At 47.7% G+C, this 24,863-nt stretch overlaps 2 protein-coding genes across 7 annotated transcripts in view; one reads left to right on the top strand and one right to left on the bottom strand.

Annotated features, from left to right (window-relative positions):
* Positions 1 to 12,317, bottom strand: part of MIPOL1 (mirror-image polydactyly 1) — a 346,213-nt gene extending 333,896 nt beyond the window's left edge. For 3 of the 4 annotated variants that reach the window (XM_090033637.1, XM_090033631.1, XM_090033632.1), the window contains exon 1: positions 12,180 to 12,317. The gene's annotated coding sequence lies outside the window, so the exon portion shown is untranslated. The remainder of the gene's footprint in view (positions 1 to 12,179) is intronic. The other variant, XM_090033635.1, reaches the window with a different exon arrangement.
* Positions 12,318 to 18,755: 6,438 nt separating this feature from the next.
* SLC25A21 (solute carrier family 25 member 21) overlaps positions 18,756 to 24,863 on the top strand; it is a 448,630-nt gene continuing 442,522 nt past the window's right edge. For all 3 annotated transcript variants that reach the window (XM_090033640.1, XM_090033638.1, XM_090033639.1), the window contains exon 1: positions 18,756 to 22,379. Coding sequence is in view for 1 of the 3 variants with exons in the window: in XM_090033639.1 (XP_089889765.1) it covers positions 22,313 to 22,379 (67 nt within the window). In the remaining 2 variants the exon portion in view is untranslated. The remainder of the gene's footprint in view (positions 22,380 to 24,863) is intronic.

Raw genomic sequence — 24,863 nt, 5'->3', positions numbered from 1 at the left:
AGACTGACTGATGCAAGTAAATAGGCATTCATTTTGACTCCAGAAATGTAGGCACATGCCTGCAGTGCCTCAAGCTAGAAGCCAAGGGCACTAAAGGAAGCTCTCCTGCAGACTGGAGGGAAGCTGAATCCCAGGGGGGGAGTAAGTGGCCGGGCCCCAGCAGGCTAAGTATGACAGGGGAGGGGCCAGGTTTTTGCTTGGGACAACCCGAGACCAAAGGCCACAGGATGGGGGGGAGGGGAGGGGTGAAATGGTCCCAAGCCCAAGTGGGGACACACACAGAGGGATCATGGCAGTGGCGCGGCTCCACTCTGGCCCCACTGAGCAGACGGACCCAGGCTGGGGTGGGGGGAGGAGTGAGGTGGGGAAGGGGCTCAAGTGTGTCGGCACTAGCCTGGGGCAGAGCCAAGCCAAGCAGAGCATGCAGCTGGGGAAGCAGCTCCTGCCCAGCAGCACCTTCTACACACTGGAGAGTGGTGCCCAGAATGGCCTTGGCCCCTGCAGTAGCATGCATGGCGTGGGCTTGCCCCCTCAGCCCCAGCATTATTATTCGTGTCCCCAGGGTGCTGAGCTGAGTGCACCCTACTCACTGTTACCCTAGCCAGCAGCGGCAATGGTGCAGCACGGGCCCGTGTAGCAGGTGCCAGGCACAGAATTCTACCCCTATGGCTTTCCCACTTCCACCATCGGGGGGGCCGCCCTGGCTGTATTTGCAGGCACCGCCTGCACCACTAAACTGTGGTCATCCACCATGTGGGCAGATGGTGGTGGTGAGGAAGCAGCAGAGGTAGTGCCCCATGCCTAGTGCCTGGTACACGGGGCCATGCTGCACCAACAGCTTCCCCACCACTGTCTGGAACGTAGCCAGATGCCAGCCTGACATGGCCCCCTGAGGAGGAGAGGGGATATTCTTCTCTCCGCCCCCTCTCCCACTAGGGGGACCGCAGCCAGGGTCTGCCAGCCCCGGTTGTCCCCTCCACTAGTTGTACCTGACCAGGCAGACCCTGGCTCCAGTTCCCTGGGAGAAGAGGGGACTGAGGGGGGAATAAACCCCCTCCCTGCCCCCTTTGCCTCAGGGGCCATGCTAAGCCAGTGCCTGGACACACCCCAGATGGCTGCAGCAGCAGGGAAGCAATAGAGATAGCATGGCCCCATGTACCAGACATGGGGGACTATCCCTACTGATTCCCTGCAAATGCTGACACCATCGGGGGGGCCCATCCTGGCCATACTGGTAGGCGCCACCGAGGACACTGAACTGTAGTTAGTTGCTGGGTGGGCAGACAGTGGCAGCAGGGAAGTGGTAGAAGTAGCACTCTATGCCTGGTACACAGGACCATGCTGCACCAATGGCTTCCCTGCTGCTGCTGTCACCACTGTCTGCCTGCCCAGCAGCCAACCAGAGTTTGGCAGCATGGGTGGCACCTACCAGTATAGCCAGGGTGGGCCCCCCTGACGGTAGTGGAGGAGAAGCCAGAGGGGTAAAACCCCACTCCTGGTGCCTTGTACATGGGGCCATACTGCACCGTCACCACCACTAGGTAGGGGAAAACCCAGCAGTGCATGCCCAGCCTGGCAGCCACAGGTAATAGGGCTCAGGGCTGAGGGGACAAGCCTGCGCTGTGCACATGACTGCAGAACAGAAGCTGCTCTACTGGATACAAGGGGTCACTGGGCAGGAGCTGCTCCCCCAGCTGCATGCTCAGCTCAGCTAGCTGGCACACTCAAGCTACTTCCCCGCCTCCCCGCCACCTGGGTCCCTCTGCCTGGTGAGGCTCACATCCAGGATGGACCCGCCACTGCCATGATCCCTCTGTGCATGTCTCCACCTGGGCTTGGGGCTGTTTCCCTCCCCTCCCTCCCTCTGATCTGGCCTTAGCTTCTGGGCTGCCCCAAGTGAAACCCCAGCCCCAGCAGCTAGGAAAGCGCAACATGATAGCCCCCTGGCTGGGAGGGGGGGCTCTGGGACTCCTGGGCTATGCTGAGCCAGAAGCAGGAGGGAAAAACCAGGCAGACCCCGGCTAGGGTCCCTACCGCTGGGACAGGGGAGGAAGGCTGAAATTCAACCTACCTCTATCCTCCTTTCGCTCAAGGCTGCTTCTAAGCTTGACCATACCACCTGCCACTCCAGCAGTGAGGGCAGGGGGAGTGCCTTGGCAGGGCCTGCTGTGCCCTGGTCAGGCAGCCCCCAGCCCCATGGGGTCCTGGGGGGAGAGGGGAATGCCTGACAGGGTCTGCTCTGCCCCAGCCAGGCAGACCCTTGGCAGGGTCCCAGACCTTCACCTCAGGGGGTCATGCCAGGACAGCATCTGGCCACACCCCTGCTCCTGCTCCAGCAGACAGTACAGCCCAGCCCAGGGCTGAAAAGCATGCTGGGATGCTGGAGGACTCTGATTTAACTTAAACCGGGAAGGGGTCTGGGACAGAAGTTCCATAAACCGGTTTGAACTTATTCAGTTAAGATTAATACTAAATTCAACCAGGTTTAACTTAAACCAGTTTCAGCCATTTTGGAATGGATTTACATGCACTAAACTTCTGTTCTTTTACAGTTTTAAACCAGTTTCTGATCATTTAAACCAGTTTATGTGCAACTTTTGTCCCTATCCCCGATGCATATCCTCTGTCCAGCAGATGTTTTCTCTGGAGCCTCTAACTAAACAATTATGGTGCAAGCTAGGTCCCTCCCACAACCAGAACACTTAATTCAAATAACATTTATTCGCAAACCAAGTAAATTCACCAAGTGATAGTTTCTATACTTGGTATATAGTGGATGTCTGGCAAGCATTTCCTCCCTTTGAAATGTTTAGGCACCCATCCTGTTGTAGTGAACTAGAAGAGAACAAATGGTGTACTTACATCAGAGAAATAACAAATGAATGCTAGCCAGCCTTATACAATGTTGTTTTAAGCCATTCCAACTCTGTTGAAAACAAAGACTTCTCTGCAAATGAACTTGTCTTTATGCCAAATAAGAAAATCTATAACTGACAGAAAAAAAAAATGAAACCATGTTCCAAGCCTTTTTTATTTTATGATAGAAGTGTGCAAAACATTTTTGATTCATACAAAATGGTTCAGTTTCCTTAACAGGCAATAGAGTGGGATTTAAAATAAAAACAAAGCAAACGCTGCAATCTCAATGAAGTATTTTGTATAGAGTAGTGCAAACAAATTAACACCAAATCTCATTTTTGGGCAGATAGCAGATGGGGACAAGTAACTAAGAAAATGCAAATCAGGGACTTAATCCTAAAAGGGTTTAGGCATATGTTCAAGTGTAGAAATACAGTATAGTACTTTTAAAATAATGACACAAATACATTTTAAAATAACGACACATTTTACAAAATATTTCATTTTTGTACATATCACCAAACAAGCTTTGAAGCGTCTTACTCAGTTACTCCCATGGCAATACAAGCACTGTGGCACTTGTTATATTAGTGTACATAAAATTTAATTCTAAACAAAAAAGCTGATAATTTAATTTTCAGCTCCACATGCTGGTAAGGGTTGTTGGTTGTAGCTGTGTTGGTCTAAGCACATAGGCAGACAGGGTTCTGTGGGTAGATGTGGTATATTTTATTAGACCAACTAAATAGTTGGAAAAATTGTTCTTTGCAAGCTTTCGGGTACAAACCCTTCTTCAAACATCAGAAGAATCTGCTGGTGTTTTGTGTGCTCTGCCTATTTCCTTAGACCAACATGGCTAAAACCAACAACACTAAAACATGAGAGAGACAGGGGAGATCACAAAACACCAGCAGACTCTCCCTATGCCTGATGAAGGGTGTTTGTGCCTGAAACCTTGCAAAGAACAATTTTTTACAGCTATTTAGTTGGTCTAATAAAAGATATCATATTTACCAGAAAAATCCTGTCTGTGCACTTCCTTCATATGAACAAATACTAAGTGGACTATATTTTCAAATTTCTACCAAAAACTCTGCCCGTTTGTTTCATGCTCACAATTCCTTGACCTTAAAAAGATTTGTGTTAATCTATTTTACATCCCTGAAGGCATGTTCCTCTCAATCTGAGGTATAGTTTAAACACATGAGCTAAGTAGAGGCAGTCAAAAGGCACAAGGCTGAATCAATTCAGTCTTTGCAGGTTAGTCTAAACTGCACAGATTAAATTGAGATGCAAGCAAACAAACATTTACATTTGCTTCAGAAAATGCAGCCACATGCCTGCAGTGGCTGAGGCCAGAAGCCAGGGGACACTAAAGCACACCTCCAAGCCTGCCAGCCACTACCACAGGGAAGGGAGGCAGTACCAGACCCCAGCCCTGGGCTAGCACCTGGAGCCTGGGGTTTTAAATCCCCTCCCTGGCTGGGTCTGCCTGGGTTGGGGGGCAGCCCCTGCCAGGCTGAGAAGGGAGTGGGTGGGGAAAAAGTGGCACTGAATTCATAAAAGCTTGAACAAGGACAGTCTTCTCTCTGAAGCAAGCAAGTAATGAACACAGCAATTTGCAACCTCAAGTACACAACAAAAAACAACCCAAAATCTTTGCTTATGCTAAGATACAGCCCAGTAAAACACAGTAAGAGTGCATACAAATTAGTCTACCTTAAAATGTAAACCAAAAAGACAAGAGAAAGCCTTGCTTAACTCTTACACAATCCTGGGGGCAGTGTCTCCTTACAGCCAGGTATTCAGAAAGTTGTTTTCGGGGAATCAGCAGGTCACCTTAGGTGTTGGAGTGGAGCTCCCACAGGCCTCATGTCTACTTGGGTTTTTACAGGCACGTTTGGCTGCCTTGACATTAGTGTGCTCATCACCTTTGGCAGGACTCTCACGCATTCAGTGTCTTTGTATCTTGTTATGTATCCCAGTCTCCTGCCTTTTACAGGTTCTGCCTTGTAGTGTAAATGTAGTTCTCTGCTTTCTTTGGTCACACCAGCCCAAGCACTCTGGGACCCTCTCCTTTTCCCTTAGCTCTGTCTCCAGCAGATACATGTGATGATTGTGCCAGGTCTTTGCCTACACCTCTCAGTCTGATCCTGCAGGGCCTGTGCTCACCTGGTGGCAGGGGACCAGTCCCTCCAGCCCCTGTTCCCCAGCTTCCTCCCCCTCCCCCATGACCTGGGAGAGCTGAGGGAATTACATCCCCTCCTCCACCCCTTATCAACTGCTTGCCTGCTTCAGTCTGTGCCAGAAGTGGGAGGGGGTGGAATCTACTAGTCTCCTGCTGGTCCCCTGTCTGCTGGCAGTCCCTCTCAGGCTGTCCCCCTCCAGGCACCACCACCCAAGCCCTGCCCTTCCCCAGTGTCAAGGGAGGAATAGCTTTGCCGCCCCTCCCCGCACAGACCCGGCTGTGGTCCACAGTCGGGTTCCCACCCCCACCCCCTTATCAGCCACTCCTCACCACTCCAGTTAAAGAGAGGGCAGGGCTAACCCTGGTCTCTGGAGCACAGAGTACAGCCCAGTCCAGGACTGCAAAGCACCCTGGGATGCTGGGAGACTGTGATTTAATTTGAACCAGGGAGGGGTCTGGAACAGAAGTTCCAGAAAACAGTTTGACCTTAATCAGTTAAGTCTGATAGTCCATTCAACCAGGTTTATCTTAAAACAGTTTCAGCCATTTTTAAACTGGTTTATGTTCACTGAGCTTCTGGTCTGTTACAGATTTAAATCAGTTTCTGATCACTTAAACTGGTTTGTGTGTAACATCTGTCCCTAGCCATGCTCTGGCAGAATCGACCACTGCAACTGTGATGTTACTAAGTTAACTTACTTTGTTATCGGCATCCACATACAAAGAATTAGATTTTTTTTCCTTTTCATGATTTTTTAAAAATTAAATTATCTTTACATTCCAGAAGAATCACACTTCATACTACCAGGAAAGAATCTAGAACAAATGTAGCTTCTTTCTAACTTCTTTCACACTTGTTTCTTCTTCACAGGACTATAATTTAATTTAGTACATAACTGGCTTGCAATTCAAACGAACATATAACGGAAACAAAATTCTGTCTTCAATGGAGTTACAGATAATGACAGTAAAGGTAGTATTTGGCCATTAGTATATAGAACCCCTGAGCTCTTTTTATTGAATTTTGCATCCACAGTGACCTAAAAAAGATGAAGGTTTAATCCTATACTATTGAAATTGATGGGAGTTCTGACACTGACTGCAAAGTGAGCCGGCCCTGAATTTGCTAGTTCTTTTACTATACATTGATGTATGCATTTCAGTTTTCCTCATTAGGAAGAATTCCTCAAACTGAGATCTATAATATCAGTCTACTAGATTTTAACCTTTGCTAAAATCTGAGAACTTTCTAACAATGCTTGTGTCTATACTTGTCTATAAAAGCCATCATCAAAATTCTATGACCATTTTCATTATTCATTTTTTTAATGAAATCCAGGAAAAAGGCAGGCATTTATTGAACATGTTGTTTTAATGCGTCTTTGGTTCTTCTACATTTAAATAGAAATTTGAAAATGGAATGATTAACTATATTTTTAAAACAGTTTTGCCTTTTGAATAAATCACACATACCACAAAGTTCATACTTAGTTGCAGGCTTAGAAACAGTTCATAAACCACTGCCCTTCCATCACCTTTCTGAAATGAAAACTAAATGGTAAAGAGAAAGGACAAGAAAGAGCTAAGATCCCAAATAATCATCATTTCTACTTCTTTTTAAAACGTATTCCAAGCAAGTATAGGCAACATTTGCATTAAAACTAACTTGCTTCAGGTTCAAAATAGCAAATCGATTTGTTACAACCAGGTTAGTGTGTCAGACAAAAAACCAAGATGGCACCTACATAATATCAGGTATCATCTGGAAAGTAAGAATTGTGACAACAAGCTTTGGCAAGATTCAGCCAACTTTACTGATACACAGTAAAACACTGTTAAAATTATTTTACATGCAGTTGGCCTATACTTATATGGCTTATTACTACACTAGTGCTTTAAAAACCTTGTGAAGTGACTAAAATCACTCCTACCCTTGCCAAGGTAGCAAAGCTACAGTGAAAATTTTCATCCCAAGTACCAGTTTACAGTAGCTAATAAAGCTTCTCAAAAAGTTCTAATGGACTATAAAGTTACATTAGCTCTAAAATGTGTATTTTTCTCATATGAATCTTAGGTAATTGTATCAACTGTATGCAGAAAAATAATTTAACAGGTAGTGCCCATTATGAAATTATTTCAATGCCTACACAGAAAGCAACAAACACTATATACTGTACTGGGTTATAGATCTATTGCTATTCAGGGCATATTTCCATGTTTCAGTTATTCATCATCCAATGTTTTCCTAAGTGTTTGCAGAATGCCTTTTTCAAAGGAAAGGGACAATGGAAAAGGCAAAACCAGAAATCATACTTTCAGGATTATTTGGCTGCTGAAATACTGCTATATAATGAAATTTGCTAAACTACCCATCGTCCAGGAATGAACCTTTCATTAATCCATTCAAATGAAAGGGAGCTTTAATACAGATTTGTGAGGTTTGAGCTGAAAAGAGCCTTAAGGGTTATACTCTTGCCTTCCTGGATGGACCTGCAAAAATATTTTTTAACAACTGGTCCCCTCCACAAACATAACCATCTCCTAACTATTCTATTATACTAAAATGTGGCCTATCAATTTTGGAATTACTTACTGAGAATATACCCCAAATAAACTAATGAATTCTACATAGAATTGTTATAGATTTGCAATTAGACGATGATAGATGGGAAGAATGTTTCCGCCCCTAAACTGCTGGGCTACGGACAGATATTACACATAAACCAGTTTAAGTGACCAGAAACTGGTTTAAACCTGTAACAGAACGGATGTTCAGTACACATAAACCAGTTTGAAAATGGCTGAAACCAGTTTGAGATAAACCTGGTTGAATGTAGTATCAGACTTGACTGATTTGGCTCAAACTGGTTTATTCATAGATTGTAAGGCCAGAAAGGACCTCAGATCATCAGGTCCAGTCCCTGCACCAAGAAGGAAAGATAACTGGGGGTCAGGTAACCCCAGAAAGGTGACTATCTAGTGTCCTCTTGAAGATTTCCAAGGTAGGTGACTGCACCACCTCTGGAGGGATCTTATTGCACAGTCTGGACTGTGAAGAAGTTTTTCCCAATGTTGAGCCTGAATTGATCTTCCAGGAGTTTGTGGCCATTACTCCTGGTTTTCTCGTCAGGTGCTCTGGTAAACAGTTGCTCACCAAGCCCTTCATGTACTCCCCTAGTGTCATGTCCAATGTCTGTCCCAGACCCCTTGCTGGTTTAAATTAAATCAGTCCCCCACCCTCCCAGCATGCTCTCTGGGCGGGGGGGGGGCTCTCTGCTCCACAGCAGGGCTGGCCCCTCCCCTCTGCTGCTTGGCTGCAGCTCCATCAGACTGCCCCCCCTCCCACTCTCTACTAAGCAGGCATTCCCATGCCCCTCAGAGACGCCTCTCAGCATTAGCTAGCAGACCACACGCTGACCACCTCTGAGCTGTGGCCCACAGGACAAAGGCAGAATCAGCAGGTAGCCAGTAATGTCCCGCTGTTGTTTTCTTAATGGGCTGATAAACACCGAGTTAGGGGTGATAAACATTCCCTGCTGGGCTACTCAGGAGGGAATCCCTACCTAATCATAGCATCTTGCCAGGTCCTGGCCACACCCTGCCTCAGCTCAGCATTGTCAAAGGAAAGGGAGGGCTGCTCTAACGCACCCCCAGCTTCTAGCCTGAGCCACTGCAGGCATGTGCCTGCATTTTTTCAGTCCAGAGGGGATGTCTGTATGGTTACAAACCAGTTCAGCCTAGCCAGGTTAGACTAAACTGCAAAGATTGAATCAATTCAGGCTTAGGCTTTTTGAATGTCTGTCCCCTAGCCCTGCTGGTTACAGCTTTGTCCTTTTAATGCTAATGGCCAGTTTATATTTTCAAACATACTATTTTAAAGTGTTTTCTGAGATCCTCTTTTAAATTTCAACCAATTAGAGGGAGCAACGTGCTGAGGGCCGTACAGGGCCCAAAAGCCAGATATGCAAGTACCCCATGCCGTATTAAGCCAACAAGAATGAAACACTGAATACAATCCCTATGCACTATGAAGTATCAGGCTGGTATACCAGAGGCCAATGATAATTTGAACCTGATTTAAATATCCTCATTAATGGTTGCAGAAAGGAAGAATTCCACAAAGCACTAAATACAGAGAAATAGCACAAGGATCAATACATGGACACAACCTGTAAACTAGTAACTCAGGTAGAAAACAATCTGAAACAGTACAGAAAAAGAGAAGTCTGATTTGAACTAATGAGGAGGAAGGGAAGAACTTTGGCTACACAAAATCATCACTCAGTTCCTACCCCCCTAATGCATTATAGCAGAAAATGTCAATAGATTTTGTACAGCATGTGTAAACGTTTCATCAGCAGGGAAGTAATAATTCTTTTCTGGTGAAATAGTGAATGCTCTTTTTCACGTGTAATGCCATTCTGAGCACCGAGTTCTAGAAAGGTATTTTAACCCCCCCCACACACACACACATCTGCACACCTGGAGATAATTCAAGCAAAAATAACAAAAAAATAAGAAACTGGAGTAACAGATTTATGAAATCTCAGAATGTTACAAGATCACATCCTATGTAGTTTCACAAAAACTTTTAGAAAATACATCAAGGATGTAAACAACAAGAATGGAAAGGAATAATTTAGAGATCTCCTATTATAACTTGAAGTAACAGGAATTTAAATTTAGAAGATGAATATTTCTGATTTTGAGATCTACTAGCTTGATTGTACTTAGAACTAGACTAGACAAGCAACTAGAAAAAAAAAAGTGATCAGTCCTGTGTTAAGCAAGGGATGGGCTGGCTATCTTGCTACTGCAAGCCTTTTCCTCTCTTAAACTCTATGGGCTCCTATACACACGCAGGGAGCCTGTTCCAACGTGCTGTAATTCCAGTGCATCGGTGCAGACTGGATTAATTGAGTCTGCTGGAGCAGGGACATTAATGCACTCTGGCAGCCTCCAGCATCATGTGTATCAGCATCCCCAGGCTGAAACATGGCAGCTGGGTGCTTTGAACTAAAGCTTATTCAACAAGCTTTAGTTCAAAGAACCTCACTGCCATTTTTCAGCACAGGCAAATTGATACACATGATGCTCTGGGCACTTTTTAAAGCACCCCCATGCCCCCTGGAGCACATGTATCAATGCCTTATGTAGCTCATTATGTTTGAATCCCTCCCCCTTAGCTTTCTATTTAACAACTGTCATTGCAACAGCTTCTCTTCAGCCACAGAGGAGGATGCAAATCTTCCACTGTAATATGAGATTGGGAGCAATGCTCGTCCCTGTACCAGCTAGTAACAGCCATCAGAGGTGATAATTATCTTCCCCGAGCCTAAAATCATGCCACCTTTGCTATACAGCAAGACCTCGATAATTTGCATTTACAACCAGGAGACAATTGTAAATAAATTAAATATTGTCAATTAATATGTAAAAGCAAGACTACTACATTACTCAACAAATACCTTCATTTGACAGTTTTGGCTTAGTTTTAATTACCTTAAAATTTATGAAACAGTTACAAGTAACTACTTTGATAGAGTTTATCAGTAACAGATGTTGTAACCTAGAGCCATTCTATAGCCCTCTGCTATTAATTCCCTACTGGAAAGTGCGTAGAAATAGTGGTTGCAACAATTTTTCACAATAAGGATCAGCAGGCTTCTGCTGCACCTTATCTCCACTAATTCCCATGTCCCCTGGCCCAGATCCCAAAGTCAATACAGATCTGGATGACTAAGGTGGAAACACTTTAATAGTCTTCTGGAATTGCAATGGTCCTAAAAGAAACCCTCAGCATATGTGCCCCTTTTACTTCCCCCTCTCCCCCATGTTGATAAAACATTGCCCCAAAACCTCAGCCCATAGCAGATTGTTAACTTAAAATTGGTTGAATTTCAGTTTGTTTTAGGAACATTAACTAATGAATTCACATGGGTGTGAGAAAGTAGATAAGAAAGTATTACCGATCTTACACAGGTTGGGAAACTCAAATAATAATATCAGCTGCTTGAATCAATACACCATTTTAAAATCTGAACTTTTTATAAGAATGAAGAATATTGTTTTTACATGGTTAACTGTTCTCTGCGTCATGGAGTACTACCAATATACTACTCCAAATAATTTATTACCGACCTTCCCAGCTCATGAGTTTATATGGTAAAGGCCTTCTTTCACTGTCCGCAGTAATTCAACAAATCCAGGTCCTACCCTCTGAAACAGCTCACCAATCTTTTCCACATCACTGCTATTACCATCCTTACACACAATATTTTTTTCTTAATGTTTTTCTTGATTTTTATAGCAAGTGTGGTGACTTGAGCACTGTATAAAGGCCCCTGTGAAAGAAGCCTTCTGTTCCCAGGGCAACTAATGACAGTGCAAGCAAGAGTCCTTATGCTCCCCTGCCATTGTGCTTCGTATTTGGCCAGGACTGAGCATCTTCAGAGCAGTCAATAGTTTGGTTGCTACAAGCCAAAGCCCCTAGCTCAGTGGTTCCCAAACTGTGGGCTGCAGGGTTTGACTTATGGGAGAGCCTGGGAGAAGGGCTGAGCCCTCCACCCCCATAAGAGACAAGAACCCCCTTGTAAGATTTGAAAATCCTGAGGGATCTCCGATTTTATTAAGGCATTGTGATGGGCAGCCCAATTTTTTTTGCAGTTTCAAAGTGCATTTTGAACCCTGGTGGCCTGTGGCCCCAAATGGGGTCACAACGTCAGCGATGGGTTGGCAGTGAGGGGCCATGCTGAAGAAGTGGGATCATGCTGAGGAAAAGTTTGGGAAGCACTGCTCTAGCTGCTGTGCTGGCACTTCACGGCTGCAGCCTTTCTTTCTGATATGTGTATTAAGAAACCGAGTGAGACCATGAGTACTTACAGGCCTTCATTCTCTTAACCGGGGAGGAAGGGGAAGGAATAACTTGTAGGTAAGGCACCGCAAGCTGCAAAGTGGTCTTGTATAACAGGTGCCTTTACTGAGCGCAGGGCACAAGAAGTTCCCTCTTGCCCGGAGCCCACACCCGTCCCACGGGCACAGCGGGTGAGCGAGCCCTTCCTGCAGCTCCTGAGAGCAAGTGCGACGAGAGCGCGCCCCCCACCCCCCGCCAGCTGCCGGGCGAGCCCGTTACCTGCCGCCTCCTCCTCCCGCGGCTCGTGCCAGGCGCCCCGAGGGAGACGCCGTTCCGCGTGTGCGCGCAGCCCCGGGCGCCCGTAGGCTCGGGCAGCGGCAGGCCGGGACGCAGCCCGCCAGGGCACGCAAGGACGAGCACGAGCAGGAAAGGAGGGCCCAGGCCGAGGGAGGAGGCGGAGCTGGAGCGACCGGCCAGGAATCCGGTCAGCTGGTCGCGCCTGCTGGGGAGCTGGGAAGCAGCGGGGTCCGGCTCTCGCTTGCCCGGGGGCGGGAAGCAGAGCCCTGGTACTCCTTGGGGAAGGAGCTGGAGCTCGCGGGCTTCGCATCTCCCTGGGAGCGGGAGGGCCAAGCGCCTGCGAGGCGTTGTGAGGCACTTGGCGAGAGGGTTCCGGGCGCGGAGACCACAGCGGGTGTGCGGCTTGGCGCTTTGAAGACGCGGGTCAAGAGTCGGGGGGGAGGGGGAATGTTCACTGGTCGTTTACTGAACGGTTGCGGGGGGTCAGCGAGTAAAACCATTTGCGGATCCTGCCCGCTGTTGCAGAGGCAGGTTTTGTGGCCCAGAGGTGTAGGCGTTGGGGGAGGAGAGGGGTTGGGGAAATGCCTGCGCGCTTCCGTGCGTTGGGGACAGTGGCCGGTGGGAGCAGAGCGCTGTTTGGCGGGGGAGCTACGGGGGGGACTCGCGGGCTATGTAGCCAGTGGGAAAAGGTTTGTAAATGGACTCACATCAGGGCTATGTAATCAATCGTCTTCCAGGCCTGTGACACTTACTGGGAATAATTTGGAACTGTCTGTTTCACTGCTGAAGTTTTGTCTTTAATGATGATGTTTATGTTTCTAAGAACAGACGTCTCTCCGTGTAAGTCCCTGCACTTTGCCTGCTGCTTTATTTTAAATGTTTTAATGATTCTGTCCACGTGGCACAGCCTCAGTGAGCAAAAAGGGCATTTGTGTGGTTGTGGCACCCACTGAGAAATACAAGATCTGATCCATGACAGGGCCTTCATCTGATGAAGTGCTACAGTGAGGCCAGCCTGATCCCATGTCTGTTACCCATATCCAAGTAAATAGTGCAGAACATATTCTCTATTCCTAGAACAAAATAAAGAGATGCTCTGGTAGCTTCTTTTTTCAACAAGCCCCTGGGGTATTAATTGCACAGTGTTCTCACTGAGCAAAACCAGGAAATAAATGCAAATATTAACAAAACATTAATGCTGAGATGTTAATTATGTGAAGGGCAGCATGTTCAAATTTTATTATTTTAGAAGAGCTATTCTATATTCCTGCCACAACTATTACTTCACTTTTATAACATGAATAAATTCAAGTTATATTTGTTTTTTGATAAGTACAAGGGAATCAACTTATATTTGCAGCAGGAACAAGCTTGAATGTCTGTATTTTTGTGCAAATTAAATCTCAGTCTTTACCACTGTGTTGGCATCTTTTGCATGATTCTCTCCATGTCTGCATATTGTCTCGTTACAATTAAAGGTTTGACACAGGTTTATTCTAAGCAGTTAAAAGCTACATTTTTCTTTGTCCATAAAAATCTCTCTTCAGTCAACATAACTTGTTGATGAAATAGTATAATATGGAAGGCTTAGCAAAAGAATTTATTGGAACTAAACCATAGCTCAATGAATTATCCCTTAAACAACAAAATGTTATTGGGTTTTGGCTTCTGATATACCAAATTCTCATTTTTGTAACAGCAAAATACATCTGGAGAGGTTTGACAAATCATTCTCAGAAAGGCCAAAGTGTGCTTTGGCACTTCATCCACTTCAAAATGCCTCTTATCTTCAAATATTCTGTTTGTAAAGGATAAGACCCTCTGGCACAGAAATGGGCTGGGAGAGTAAGATTAGACAAATTGTGTTTCTGATGTCCTCTCTGTTGTGGCTTGCTTCCCCTTCTTGGGCCCCTCGTAGTCTAACACTCACCTCTTAATTCCTTTCATACCTTCACCAGTGATACAAAAATCTTTCTCCTTTGCAACTTTTTTTTTGCTACCTCAAACAGCTTTCCTTTATGTGTGTTGTATTTCACCATTACAGTGGCATTTTAATTTTACCTGAAACTATATTTTACCTTGCCCTTACATTTATTTTTCCACAGTTATTGATTAAAAACTTTGCGATTCAACATTAATTCTGTGAAACATTTCTGGAGTATACAAAACTAAGCTGTACTGTAATCTCAGTTACTTCCGTAGTGTCCATTACCATAGTTTCTGACCACCTCACAGTTTTCAGTCCATTTATCCTAACAGTTCCCCAATGCTACAGAAAGTATAATAATTAGAAGAATGAAATTTCACTTTATATAGATTCTATCCCTGAAGAGATTATTCCAAAAAAAAATAAGAGGATTTTTGTTGATTCTCTTCCCTCCCCTTTACTAGAGTTCATTTACCTCCTAATTTGCATCATTACTGTTAACAGGGAACCCTGTCAACAGTGAACAGCAAACAGTAGTTTGCCTGCAGTTGCTGTATCTAACTTGTGGTCACTGTGTTTGACTAGGGCCTCTTTTGTAATGACTGTCTGACTGGGTATGTATTTACAACTTTGCGTGGTCTACTTTGTTTCAGGTGGGCCTTGTCCAATTAATTGAGGTATGAACAAGGCAGGCTCAGGCCTGGCAGTCTTATAAAAAGACAGCTTTTCCAGCAGACTGAGCAGTGAACTGAGGGAGCTTGCTTGAAGGAGAAGGGCTGAGCCCAGAAGTGCAAAGTTGTAGGCATGTGTGGCAGGGCCATCCCTAGGGGTGCCGTGACCTCCCCTAGTGTCCTTGCCTACCGTGCCAAGTCTGGGTCTTTAACATCCTCCACCTCGCCTGCCACGTCTTTGATCTTGTTAATTCAGTGAAGGAGGCTGCCTTCTTACCTTTCTTGGCACAGGGCCGGTCTCACTACGCCGGGATTTCCTCCGAGTCCTGGTGCTGGTCTTCTCCCGGGGCCAACTCAATACACACACCCCACCCCTGGGGCGGCTCTCCTTCTGATCGTGCCCCTTCTCGCCCAGCCCGGACTTCCCAACAGGCTTACTCCCCTCTCGGTGTTTCGTATCTCTCAGGCAGCGCCCCACTCGGGCCTGCCTCCCTTATACTCCGCGGCCACTCGCGTCCTGACCTGCGTCCCGCGCTCCCCGCAGTCTCTATGCCTGCACTCGGGCCTGTGGTCGCACCTCCCAAGCTCGCTGCCCGCCCTGGGGCCCTCGCTCGTGCCTCTTGCGCTCGCTGCCTGCACTCGGGCCTTCTATGCCCCTACTGGGGCCCTCGCTCACGCCTCTTGCGCTCGCTGCCTGCACTCGGGCCTTCTATGCCCCTACTGGGGCCCTTGCTCACGCCTCTTGCACTTGCTGCCCGCACTCGGGCCTTCTATGCCCCCACTGGGGCCTATGCCCCACTGGGGCTCTTCCCAATTGGGGCCTGTCCCAGTAATGCCCACATTGGGTTGGGGTCAGGACCCCACACTGCTTAGGCCCACTTTCCAGGGCCCACACCCTACTGGGCTTCCACGTCTGCTAAGCTCTTCCCGAAGTCGCCCCAACGGGCTGGGGTCGGGACAACCCCACACACACAGCACCCTCCTTGGTGCCAGGAACTCCCCCTCCTTACTGGGGAGCTCCTGCTGAGGCCTCCTCCACCCCTACAGCCTCACCCAGTCTTCTGGTCTAATAATCACAACTCCACAAAACTATGCTGGCTCTCTCCAATACCTTTCTCAGGGGTTCTCTCTCTCCCCTCGCATCATTGCAGTGGTCAAACTGCCAGCGTAAGCTCTGCTGCTCAGCTCTCTACCACAGAACTCCTGCAGCTGCCAGAGGGGAACTGTTTCTGGCCTCAGCCTTCCCTTCCTTATGAAGGCCAAGCCTGACCCCCTGGCGGTCAGCTGATCTAATCAGCTCCCAACAGCTAACACCTGTTGCCTTCCTAACTGGCAGCTAAGCCGTTCCCTATCTTCAGTAGCAGGCACCCTAGTGCCCTGCTACAGCATGGTCTAGGCATTTTCCACAGCAGTTGTTACCTATATGGCAGGGGTTTTTAACCTCTTTTAATAAGTGTACCCTTCACAGCTGGACACAGAGTGGGGAGGGGGTGTGACGCATGGCCAAACACAGAGTGGCAGAGGCGCAGGGTGGTGGTGGCAGCAGCAGCCGCCGCCATGTGCAAGCTTCCCCTTCCACCTACTCTTTGTCTGGCCAGCTGGGTGGCACCTGTGCAGCCCGCAGAGGGGCACCATTGCCCTTGCCTTGCCCCAGCCCTGCTCCTGGGAGCAGTGGCATTGGGTGGTGGCACTCTGCCCCACCTGCCCACGCATACCTCCCTAGGGGCTTCCCAAGTCATCCCAGGGGTATGCGTACCCCTGGCTGACAACCCATGCTATATGGGATCTGCTATGTTTGTGTTCCTCCTAGAGGGTCAAAGTGACTTCCTCTGCACCAGATGCCAGCTGGTGTCCACCATGGAGGAAAAGGTGTAAGGGTGGGAAGTACAAGTATCAATCCTATGCAGTTTTGGAGAGAAAAACTTCCTCTAAGTCATGAGGAAACTTGAGAGACAATGACCATCACATGACAGAATTTATAACTCTACGGCAGGGGTGGGCTGCTTAATGAGTTTTGGCAAGCTGTCAAGGGCTGCCCCATTGGCAAGTGCCCTGCCCCCTGGTCACCATCTTGGGATTGGAAGTCCTACCCCTGACCTTTGCCACTGGAAGTTGCTCCCCTTATTCCTGAAAGTGCTCCTTTTGGGGGTGGGGAGCAGTGCCATCTTGGAACCAGAAAAAAAATTAATTGTATAGTAAAAGTAGGGTGACCACCTTTTTAAAATGTAAAGGTGGGAAACATGCCTGCCTCCCACCCCCCACTAGTGGTGCTGCTGGAGCCAAGCCGAACAGGCAGAGGTGGATGTGGGCTGCAGGCTCAGGACTCCCCACCCTGCTGCCTTTCTCCTGGGAGTCCCTTGCTGGGTGTGTCCCCCCTGTGCCTCCCTGCCTCCCCTGCAGCAGTGGGCACCAAAACTCCAATGTGTTGTAATTTCAATCAAGTCTGCTGGACTGTGGGATACTATTAAAGTAGTATTAATAGTATTAAGTGGATACTATTAAACGGTGCTCCAGCATCATGTGTATCAGTGTCCCCAGATTGAAAAATGGGGGCAGAGCTACTCTAATTAAAGATACCCCCACCTCCTGAAATATGTATAAATGTCCTAAGGAAGCATACCAAGAAATAGTAAGACCTTGCAGGAACAAAATCAAAGCAAAAGCAAAATGTAAGTTATAGCTAAGGCCATACGTAGACAAAGCAAGAGGCGTGTGTGCACAACACTTTTAAGTGGGCTAAATGCTTTTGCACCACTTTAAGGGTATTGGTGTTTGCATGCCTTGGCAGCATATTGTGCATTAATTCCAGCTGCTATAGGAAATTCAGTGGCGTAATGTGCCTTAAATGACTTCGGGCACAGAAAACATACAGCCACGGAGCAAAGCTCTGGGCTCTGTGCAGCTCCACGGTTGTGCAGGAAGCCCATGCAGGCAGCCTAGCAGCCACCTGGGAAAGTGGGCTCTGCCCAAGAAAAGTGGCAAGCCTGGTCTGTTCCCCGCCCCCCCAGAGCCTGCCTGCCTGAGCTACATGGGGGCCTGGTGCTTCCCTCTGTGGCTGTGGTACCCCCTGGGACTGCCTGAGCCAGGTGCCTGCAGGCAGGTGCCGTCTGGGGGGGGGTGGTATTGCTGCTGCTGTAGAGGGAAGCCCCAGCCACAGCCCACAGCCCAGGGACTGCTCTGCCTGCCAGCAGCTTGCCCTCCCTTCCCTGCCAGAGAGGCAGGTAAGTCAGCAGGGTATGTGCACAACACAGGGGTTTAATCAGCTCTAAATTGAAGCGGTGTTTTTTAAAACCCACCGCTTCAATTTAGGGCTCCCATTTCATCTACATATGGCCTAACTGACTAATCATAGATTTGATCTAAGCTATGCAATTCTGTTGAAAAATTGCCTTTTGTCAATACAGGTTTGCATTAATCTACGCACAAATTTAATATAAAATGGCAAAATCTGGCCTGTCACCCAAATAAAACCATCTCCCTGGATTACACTAGCCCCCAACCATGTTGTAGCTGGCAAAATGCCAGCGTAGAAACATTCCAGGAAATCAGCCACGTGAACAGTTGTACATTTTAGTCTCCTAGTAAACTCTGGTGACCTTTGACTTCTGCAAGTACAACCTCTAACAGTGAAGATATCAGCACCAGCAAAGGAAGTCAAATATGTGTCATTATATACTTATGATGACAGCTATAAACCAATAAAAGTTCTACTATTAGACTAGGCTTGGCCTCAGTTCTCTGTTGTAAATGGTTTATTTGTAACAAACTTCATTTTTCTTAAACCTTCTTTAGCCCCATGCTCTTCCTTGACAGCAAACATCCTAGTGCAGGGGGCAGCAAAATTTTGCCCCCTCCCATCCTGTGTCACAGCTTGCCATCCCACTCCTTGCCATAGGATGCAGATCTCCATCTCCCCAGCTCCAGCTGCTTGTGCTTCCTTCACTGCAGAGAGGGCTGTGAGAACAAGAGAAGGCTGCTGAGGAGGGTGCCGTGGAAGAAATGGGCAGCTCAGGACATCTGTGTGCTGCTCAGTTCCTTGTGCCTTAGTCTGCGTTGGACCTTCCAGAACCAGAATCCAGCCTTTGTGAGCTGGAACCAGATCCAACCCAGGGGCTACAGGATGCCAACCCTTGTCCTAGTGGAATGGCTTCAAAAACTATTCCAAATAAAAGAACCAATGCAGAGAAACAGGACTGGTGCCTGGTGAATTTTGGGACTGGTTGTTAAGTGTTCCACACCTATATGTGTACTAGATAAGTGCTTAAATCGCACTACTGTATAATACTATACCCATCCAAACTTGTTGCCTATTTGTACATTGTAATAAACGCTGGTTAGCTGAGTATCAGTTAAATGCATAAATCTTTCAAATATGTACTATCTTTCAGTACCAGTTTACTTTTAAAAATTAATTATTTATATTATTGCATAATAACTGTATCTGTCTACTGTGTAAGTATTATTGTCCATTTAACTGCACTGGAGATGGTAAAGTGTATGCAGCTTGCAAGGGCTGTTATTAAGAAATTTTAAAACATGAAAGGAAACATAGCTGCTCTCCTCATTTTCAAGGCTTTTAATAATCAGTTTGGGGATAGTTCCTGGGAGCTTTGAAAACAAAAGAACTTAGTCTAAGATGGCCAACTGCTGATATAAACAGTTTTTTCAGTACTGTGTATTAGCAATGTTTTGCAGTGTAATCCAGTTTGGGTCCAAAACTGCCAGTGCTAGGACTTGGCTGCTGCTACCATTAGCACTGTCACTGCCACTTCTCTCTTCCACCCAGCTGCAGCATGGCACAAGTGAAGCTTTCCACTGTTAAAATCCCAGCTCCGTGGGCCAGATTCAGTAACTCTGTGGTTACTGTTCTCTGGTGGATATAATGATTAAGGCTGGATTAAGTTTGGATTAAGGCTCATAATAAGACCTTTTCTGTCCTGAGGTTAAACAGAGTACACTGCATATAATGTGAGGCAGCACTGGCTGGACCTAAATGCTTGGGCTGAAATCCTGACCTTATTGAAGTTAATGACAAACTCCCATTGACAACACTGGGACCAGGAGTTACTCTAAATGTCACTGTGGCTTGGCATATCTTTGGACAATACCTGGATAATACCCTGCTCTCTCTCAAGGCATGATATAATTATCAAAAAGTTACTTTGTAAGGCCTTAGGGCCAGAAGTGCTCAACTGACCAAGCAGACATCCCAGAAGGTAAATGAAATGCTTTGCTAATGCATCCCTTAGCATGAATCTGGTGAGTAATATGTAGGTAAATAGCTCACATACTCACTGATCATCTGCTCTTAAAATGAAAGATGCATAATATGAAAAAGATTATCTGTAAGGGCATGGGACCCACCTTGACACTAAGGTTCATATTGTCTTCAGTAACTTTGTGAGATCATGCAACACACATGGTTACAAGTATCTACTGGTTTCAAGAATTCAGCCGAAACTTGAGTTGATGTTTTATGGTGATGGAAGTTTCATAGGGGAAAAAAATGCTTCAAAGTGAAAGAGACAAAAGCAGCTCTTCCTTAAGGCCTAGTTTTTTCCACAAAAACCTGCCAGCCAACCTAAACCATTTGTTTTGGATTCTAGATACCTAGGATTAGGGACCTACTTAATTTGCAGTTTTGCAGATTGTCTGCAAAATCAACCAAAAAAAGGGAGCTGGCTCCCCAGTGGAAGCCAGCAGTCCTTGCTGCTGGTAGAGGAAGGCGCTGGCTGGCAGGGTGGCACAAATGGCAGCCAGCAATCAAGATGACGGCTGTCCCCTCATTCCTTCTTCCACTTGGGCCTCTCTGCCAGTTAGTACTGGGGGGCAGGGCCTCTCCATCAATCAGTGCCTAGGGGTGGGGCAAAAATACTGTGAAATCGGCTTTATGCACCATGAAAAACCCTGTCTCTGTGATTTAGGTAGGTTCCTACCTGCAATCAGCGTGCCTTTGAGGAAAATACAAAGGATTGCTGCCAGGGCTCAGAGTGAACATCCCATCATCATCCATTTTAATAGTATCCCACAGAAGGAAAGTAAAGACCCGTTTATCTCAGATTGTTCCTAGACAGCTATAGGCTACTGAATTCAGTTAAGAGAAATTTACTCCATGTGTATTCCCACCTCTATCAGAGAAATGTCCTTGAGATTAAGAGGGTTGACTAAGACATGTTCTGTTATCCAACTCCCCCTGGAAAGCAAGGACATGATGTGCATAGATGCCTGATTAGAAAAGATTAGAGGGCTGAGGCCTATGGTGGTAGTCAGGCAGTTCCACTTTCATGTGGGAAAAGATAACTCAAAATAGGGTAGGAAGGGAAGCTTGGGGGCGTGCCTAAGAGCAGGGGCAATGGAGGAGGCTAGATCAACGATGGTGTGCTGCAGGGGGAGAAGATAAAGAGGAAGAAAGGAGGTTGCTAGGTGGATGGGACAGGCGGAGCAGAAGTTGTGCTAATAGATCTGAGGCAGTTCTGTACTGGCACTTGACTAAAGCCGCAAGGGATCTTGACAGCCTGCTTCAACCAAGTCCTCTGCTTGAGGAATGCCCTGTGGAAGACAGGGAACCTACACATAAACATACAAACCTCCCAGTCAAGGGCAGCATTAAAATGGGATTGAGTGTGATGTACTGGTATGGCAGGAAGACAGTAAAAGATGATGGGAGGGAGCTAGCAGACATCCTATGGAAGAGAGGGGACTGGCATAGACTGTTTGGAGACAAGCACTCCAAAGAGAGCAACGATGATAATGATGAGGACAACAATGAGGACGATGAACATGATGATGAATGAAAGGATGGGCAAACAGGCAGAGAAGCTGGGAAGGGAGGGGAGAGGATGCTTTGCATAATTGAGACAGTTAAAGATGACAGTGACAGGTGCACGGGCACACAGAACACAGGTGCGCAGTGCCTTTTTTGTAACTGGAATAAGAATGGTGTAACTGGAACATGTTTTGGACTGTCAAGTGAACCACAGCAGTCAGGAGAGGTTGGCAGGGGTGTGTGCGCAAAAAGCCACAAACCAAACAAAAGCAAAACAACCCAGGCCAGCAGCCAGAGACAAGCTGGGACTAGGTAGTGAAGGAGGAAATGGGTGCAAGAGGTTGGGGGACAAAGTGGATGCGGGTCGGGCCTCACAGAGGAGAGTTTCAGAGGGGAAGGGCAAAAGGGGGCCCCTTCCAGTCCTTCTGGGAGGAGGCTCCTAACATCTGCTGCCTCCTCCCTGGCTGCCACCCTGGCGCTGGGGATTTCTACCCCTTCCCCTCCCCACAGCGGCTCCGTACGGCGAGTGAGGCGCTGCAAAGCTAGCAGGGCGGCGGCTGCCCGCTGCCCCCGGGGGATAAAGGTTGCGCCGCGCGCTCTCCCTGGCAGCCCGCGCCGCTTCCTCTCGGGGCCCAGCCAGCCGCGGGCTCTTCGCTGGGCCGGGCCAGAGCGTGGGGCTCCGGCAGCAGCGCCGCTTCCCTCCCTCCCTCCTCGTGCGTTGGCACCCGCGGGCCTTCCGCAGGGCGCCGCCATGGCCGGGCGGCGCAGGGGGTTTCTGCAGGAGGCGTCTCACCAGATCGCGGCGGGCGGCTCGGCGGGTAAGCGGGAGCCGCGGGCGCCGCGCGGGGGGGCTCGTTCCCGGGGCGGGGCGGGGCTGAGCTCGGCGTGTAGCTCCCCCTCCTGCAGCCCGCCCCGCTGCCTGTTTCGGGCACTGAACAGGAAAGGCCGAAGCGCAGCGTCGGGTCTCGTCCCGCCGCCCCTCCCGCGGGCTGTGCGCCGCCGGAAAGGAGACGTGGGAGCCCGCGGGCTCCCGGCTTCATAGGTTTCCGGCGCGGCGCGGGCACGACCGAGCCCCCCCGTGGGCGCCGAGCGAAGCCCGCGCAGTGTCTTCAGTCGGCGGCCGCCGCCTCTCGGGGCGCCCCGCGCGGCCTGCCCCGCGCCCCGACAGCGCCGCGGCGGGGAACACGCGTGAAACTTCTCGAGTGGAGAGCCCTGCCCTGCGCGGCGCGGGGCGAGGGGCCCGCGCACGAGGAGATGGCTGCTCAGGTTAAGACAAGCTGACGGCTTGACTGGGAAGGGGCTCCTGCCCCCCTGCAGGCTCGCCTGGAAGGACAGGCGGCCTCTGCCTGACAGAAGGGCTGAGTACTTCACTGTGCCCTCCTGTAACGCGCCTTCCCGCTTCGGCCGCCCTGGTCCTGGGGGATCCTCTAGTCAGGTGTTCCTAACGCTCAGAAAAAGAGTTCAGCTTCAGAAATGCATTTCGTTTTTTTATGATAATCATCACTTTGGGCAACCTCTGGATCAGGGTGTACTCCTAAGAGGTCTAATCGAGTACCCTGTCTATGAATCCACTTGTGACTGACATGCCCCATTTATGATAATTTATTATTATGCAGTAGCATTTGTTATTGTGTGTCACTTATTAATACTCATTTATTACTATGGTGGTTTTATTGTTTATTATTATTTACTGATATTGACCATGAATATTGCATAGTTAATAAAGGCCTATTGCAGCATGATGTAGAAATATCATGCACATTACGAACCGTACTTGAAGTTACATAGTTCTAGGTTTTAAAATCTACAGCTTTAATAGTAAACTTTGCACAACACTGAAACTTACAGCTGTGTCTGAAAGGGAAGCATGCAGCCTTGTTCTTCCTTTTTCTATCTTGGTAGTGTGGTTCTGATCTGCGGGGTTAAAGTGGCAAGATCCGTTTATAATCGTGCATAACATTAAAGCATTTGTTATGCATTCAATGATTAAAACTGCATATATCCCATTTATTTATGTTTCCTTTTTTGCATTGAATTGATCATATATAATGCAATTTCTAGGCATTTTCACTTTTTTTCGCTTTTAGTTTGGCTCTCTGATTGCCAGGTAGTAGATGACTACAATGTTGGGTTGTAGATAATATACAGTGTATTTATAGCTATAGAGTATATTGTTTTTCTTTCTGTTTAAATGAAGCCCTATAAGCACTGTTTTTGGGTTGCCTATTGTTGATTGTTTCTGAACTCATTGACAGGCATTCTTTAGGCTTACAACATCTAAAGCATGTCTGCCATTAGTATTATGGACTATCGGACCCAGATAAAGCAGTGGATGTTTAAACTTAAGTGCCTGTATAATACCAATCCAAAAACATTGAATATAAATATAAAAAAGAAAAAAGACAAGTAAAACAGATATAGAAGTAAAGCATGCATATACAATTCATCATATGTCAGTCAGGAATGGGAAACTCTCTCACAGGTCATAATTCAGGTCTAACTATTTTTTCTTATTTATCACGCATTTGTTTCTTCTTCTTTTGGTGGAAGCGGATCTGACAACTTCCCACGTGGAAAATAAAATACAGTTGGTAGTCAATTTAGAGGTGCACCAATACAGCGGTCCCATATTAGATCGCCACCAATATGAGGAAAATTGAGAGTATTAGCAATTGGTGTTTTTTGTCTGATGTAGCTGTAAATGCTGTGTGCAGCTGCAGCCCTGCAGTGTGTTGAGTAGTCTAGTCTAGCTGGTAAGTCTGTTGTGGGAAAAATGGTAGGGGCAGATCAAGGCCCTGGCAACGAGGGAGGGAGTGAGGCTGGGGTAGGAGCAGGTGATGCCCAGCTGGGGTGGGACAGGGCACAGAAAGGAGCTGTGGCTCATCTGGGGGGTGCAGGGAGGAGGGGGGCAGCTCTTGCTGCTGCACACACCCTGGGAGGGCATGTGGGAGCTGCACCTGGATCTGTTCATGGGACTGGTGGGCTGCTGTTGTGGTCTGGGGCCTGGGCTATGCTGGGCTCTTCCCAGCAGGAGTCTGGGCCGGGCTTCACTTGTGGGGGGCAGCGGTGGTGCTAGAAGTGGGAGTTGAGGGGGGTTGCAGTCACTCCAGAATTCACTGTAGCCCCCCTTCCCTGCACCACCACTGCCTACCCTGAATGCAGCCTGGCCCAGTCCCCCGCTGGGAAGAGCCTAGCGGCCCGCCCTACCCTGCACACTGGTCTGGGGGCATACACCCCCCCCCCATGCTCTCTCAGGGTGCATGCAGCAGTGGGAGCTGCCCCCCTTCCGTCCCCGTGACCCC

This window comes from Crocodylus siamensis, chromosome 2 (assembly GCF_052110815.1).
Source record: "Crocodylus siamensis isolate JL-2025a chromosome 2, ASM5211081v1, whole genome shotgun sequence".
In the NCBI taxonomy this organism is placed as follows: Eukaryota; Metazoa; Chordata; order Crocodylia; family Crocodylidae; genus Crocodylus; species Crocodylus siamensis.
The sequence above is the reverse complement of the archived record's forward strand: the minus strand, read 5'-3'. Positions and strand labels throughout refer to the sequence as shown.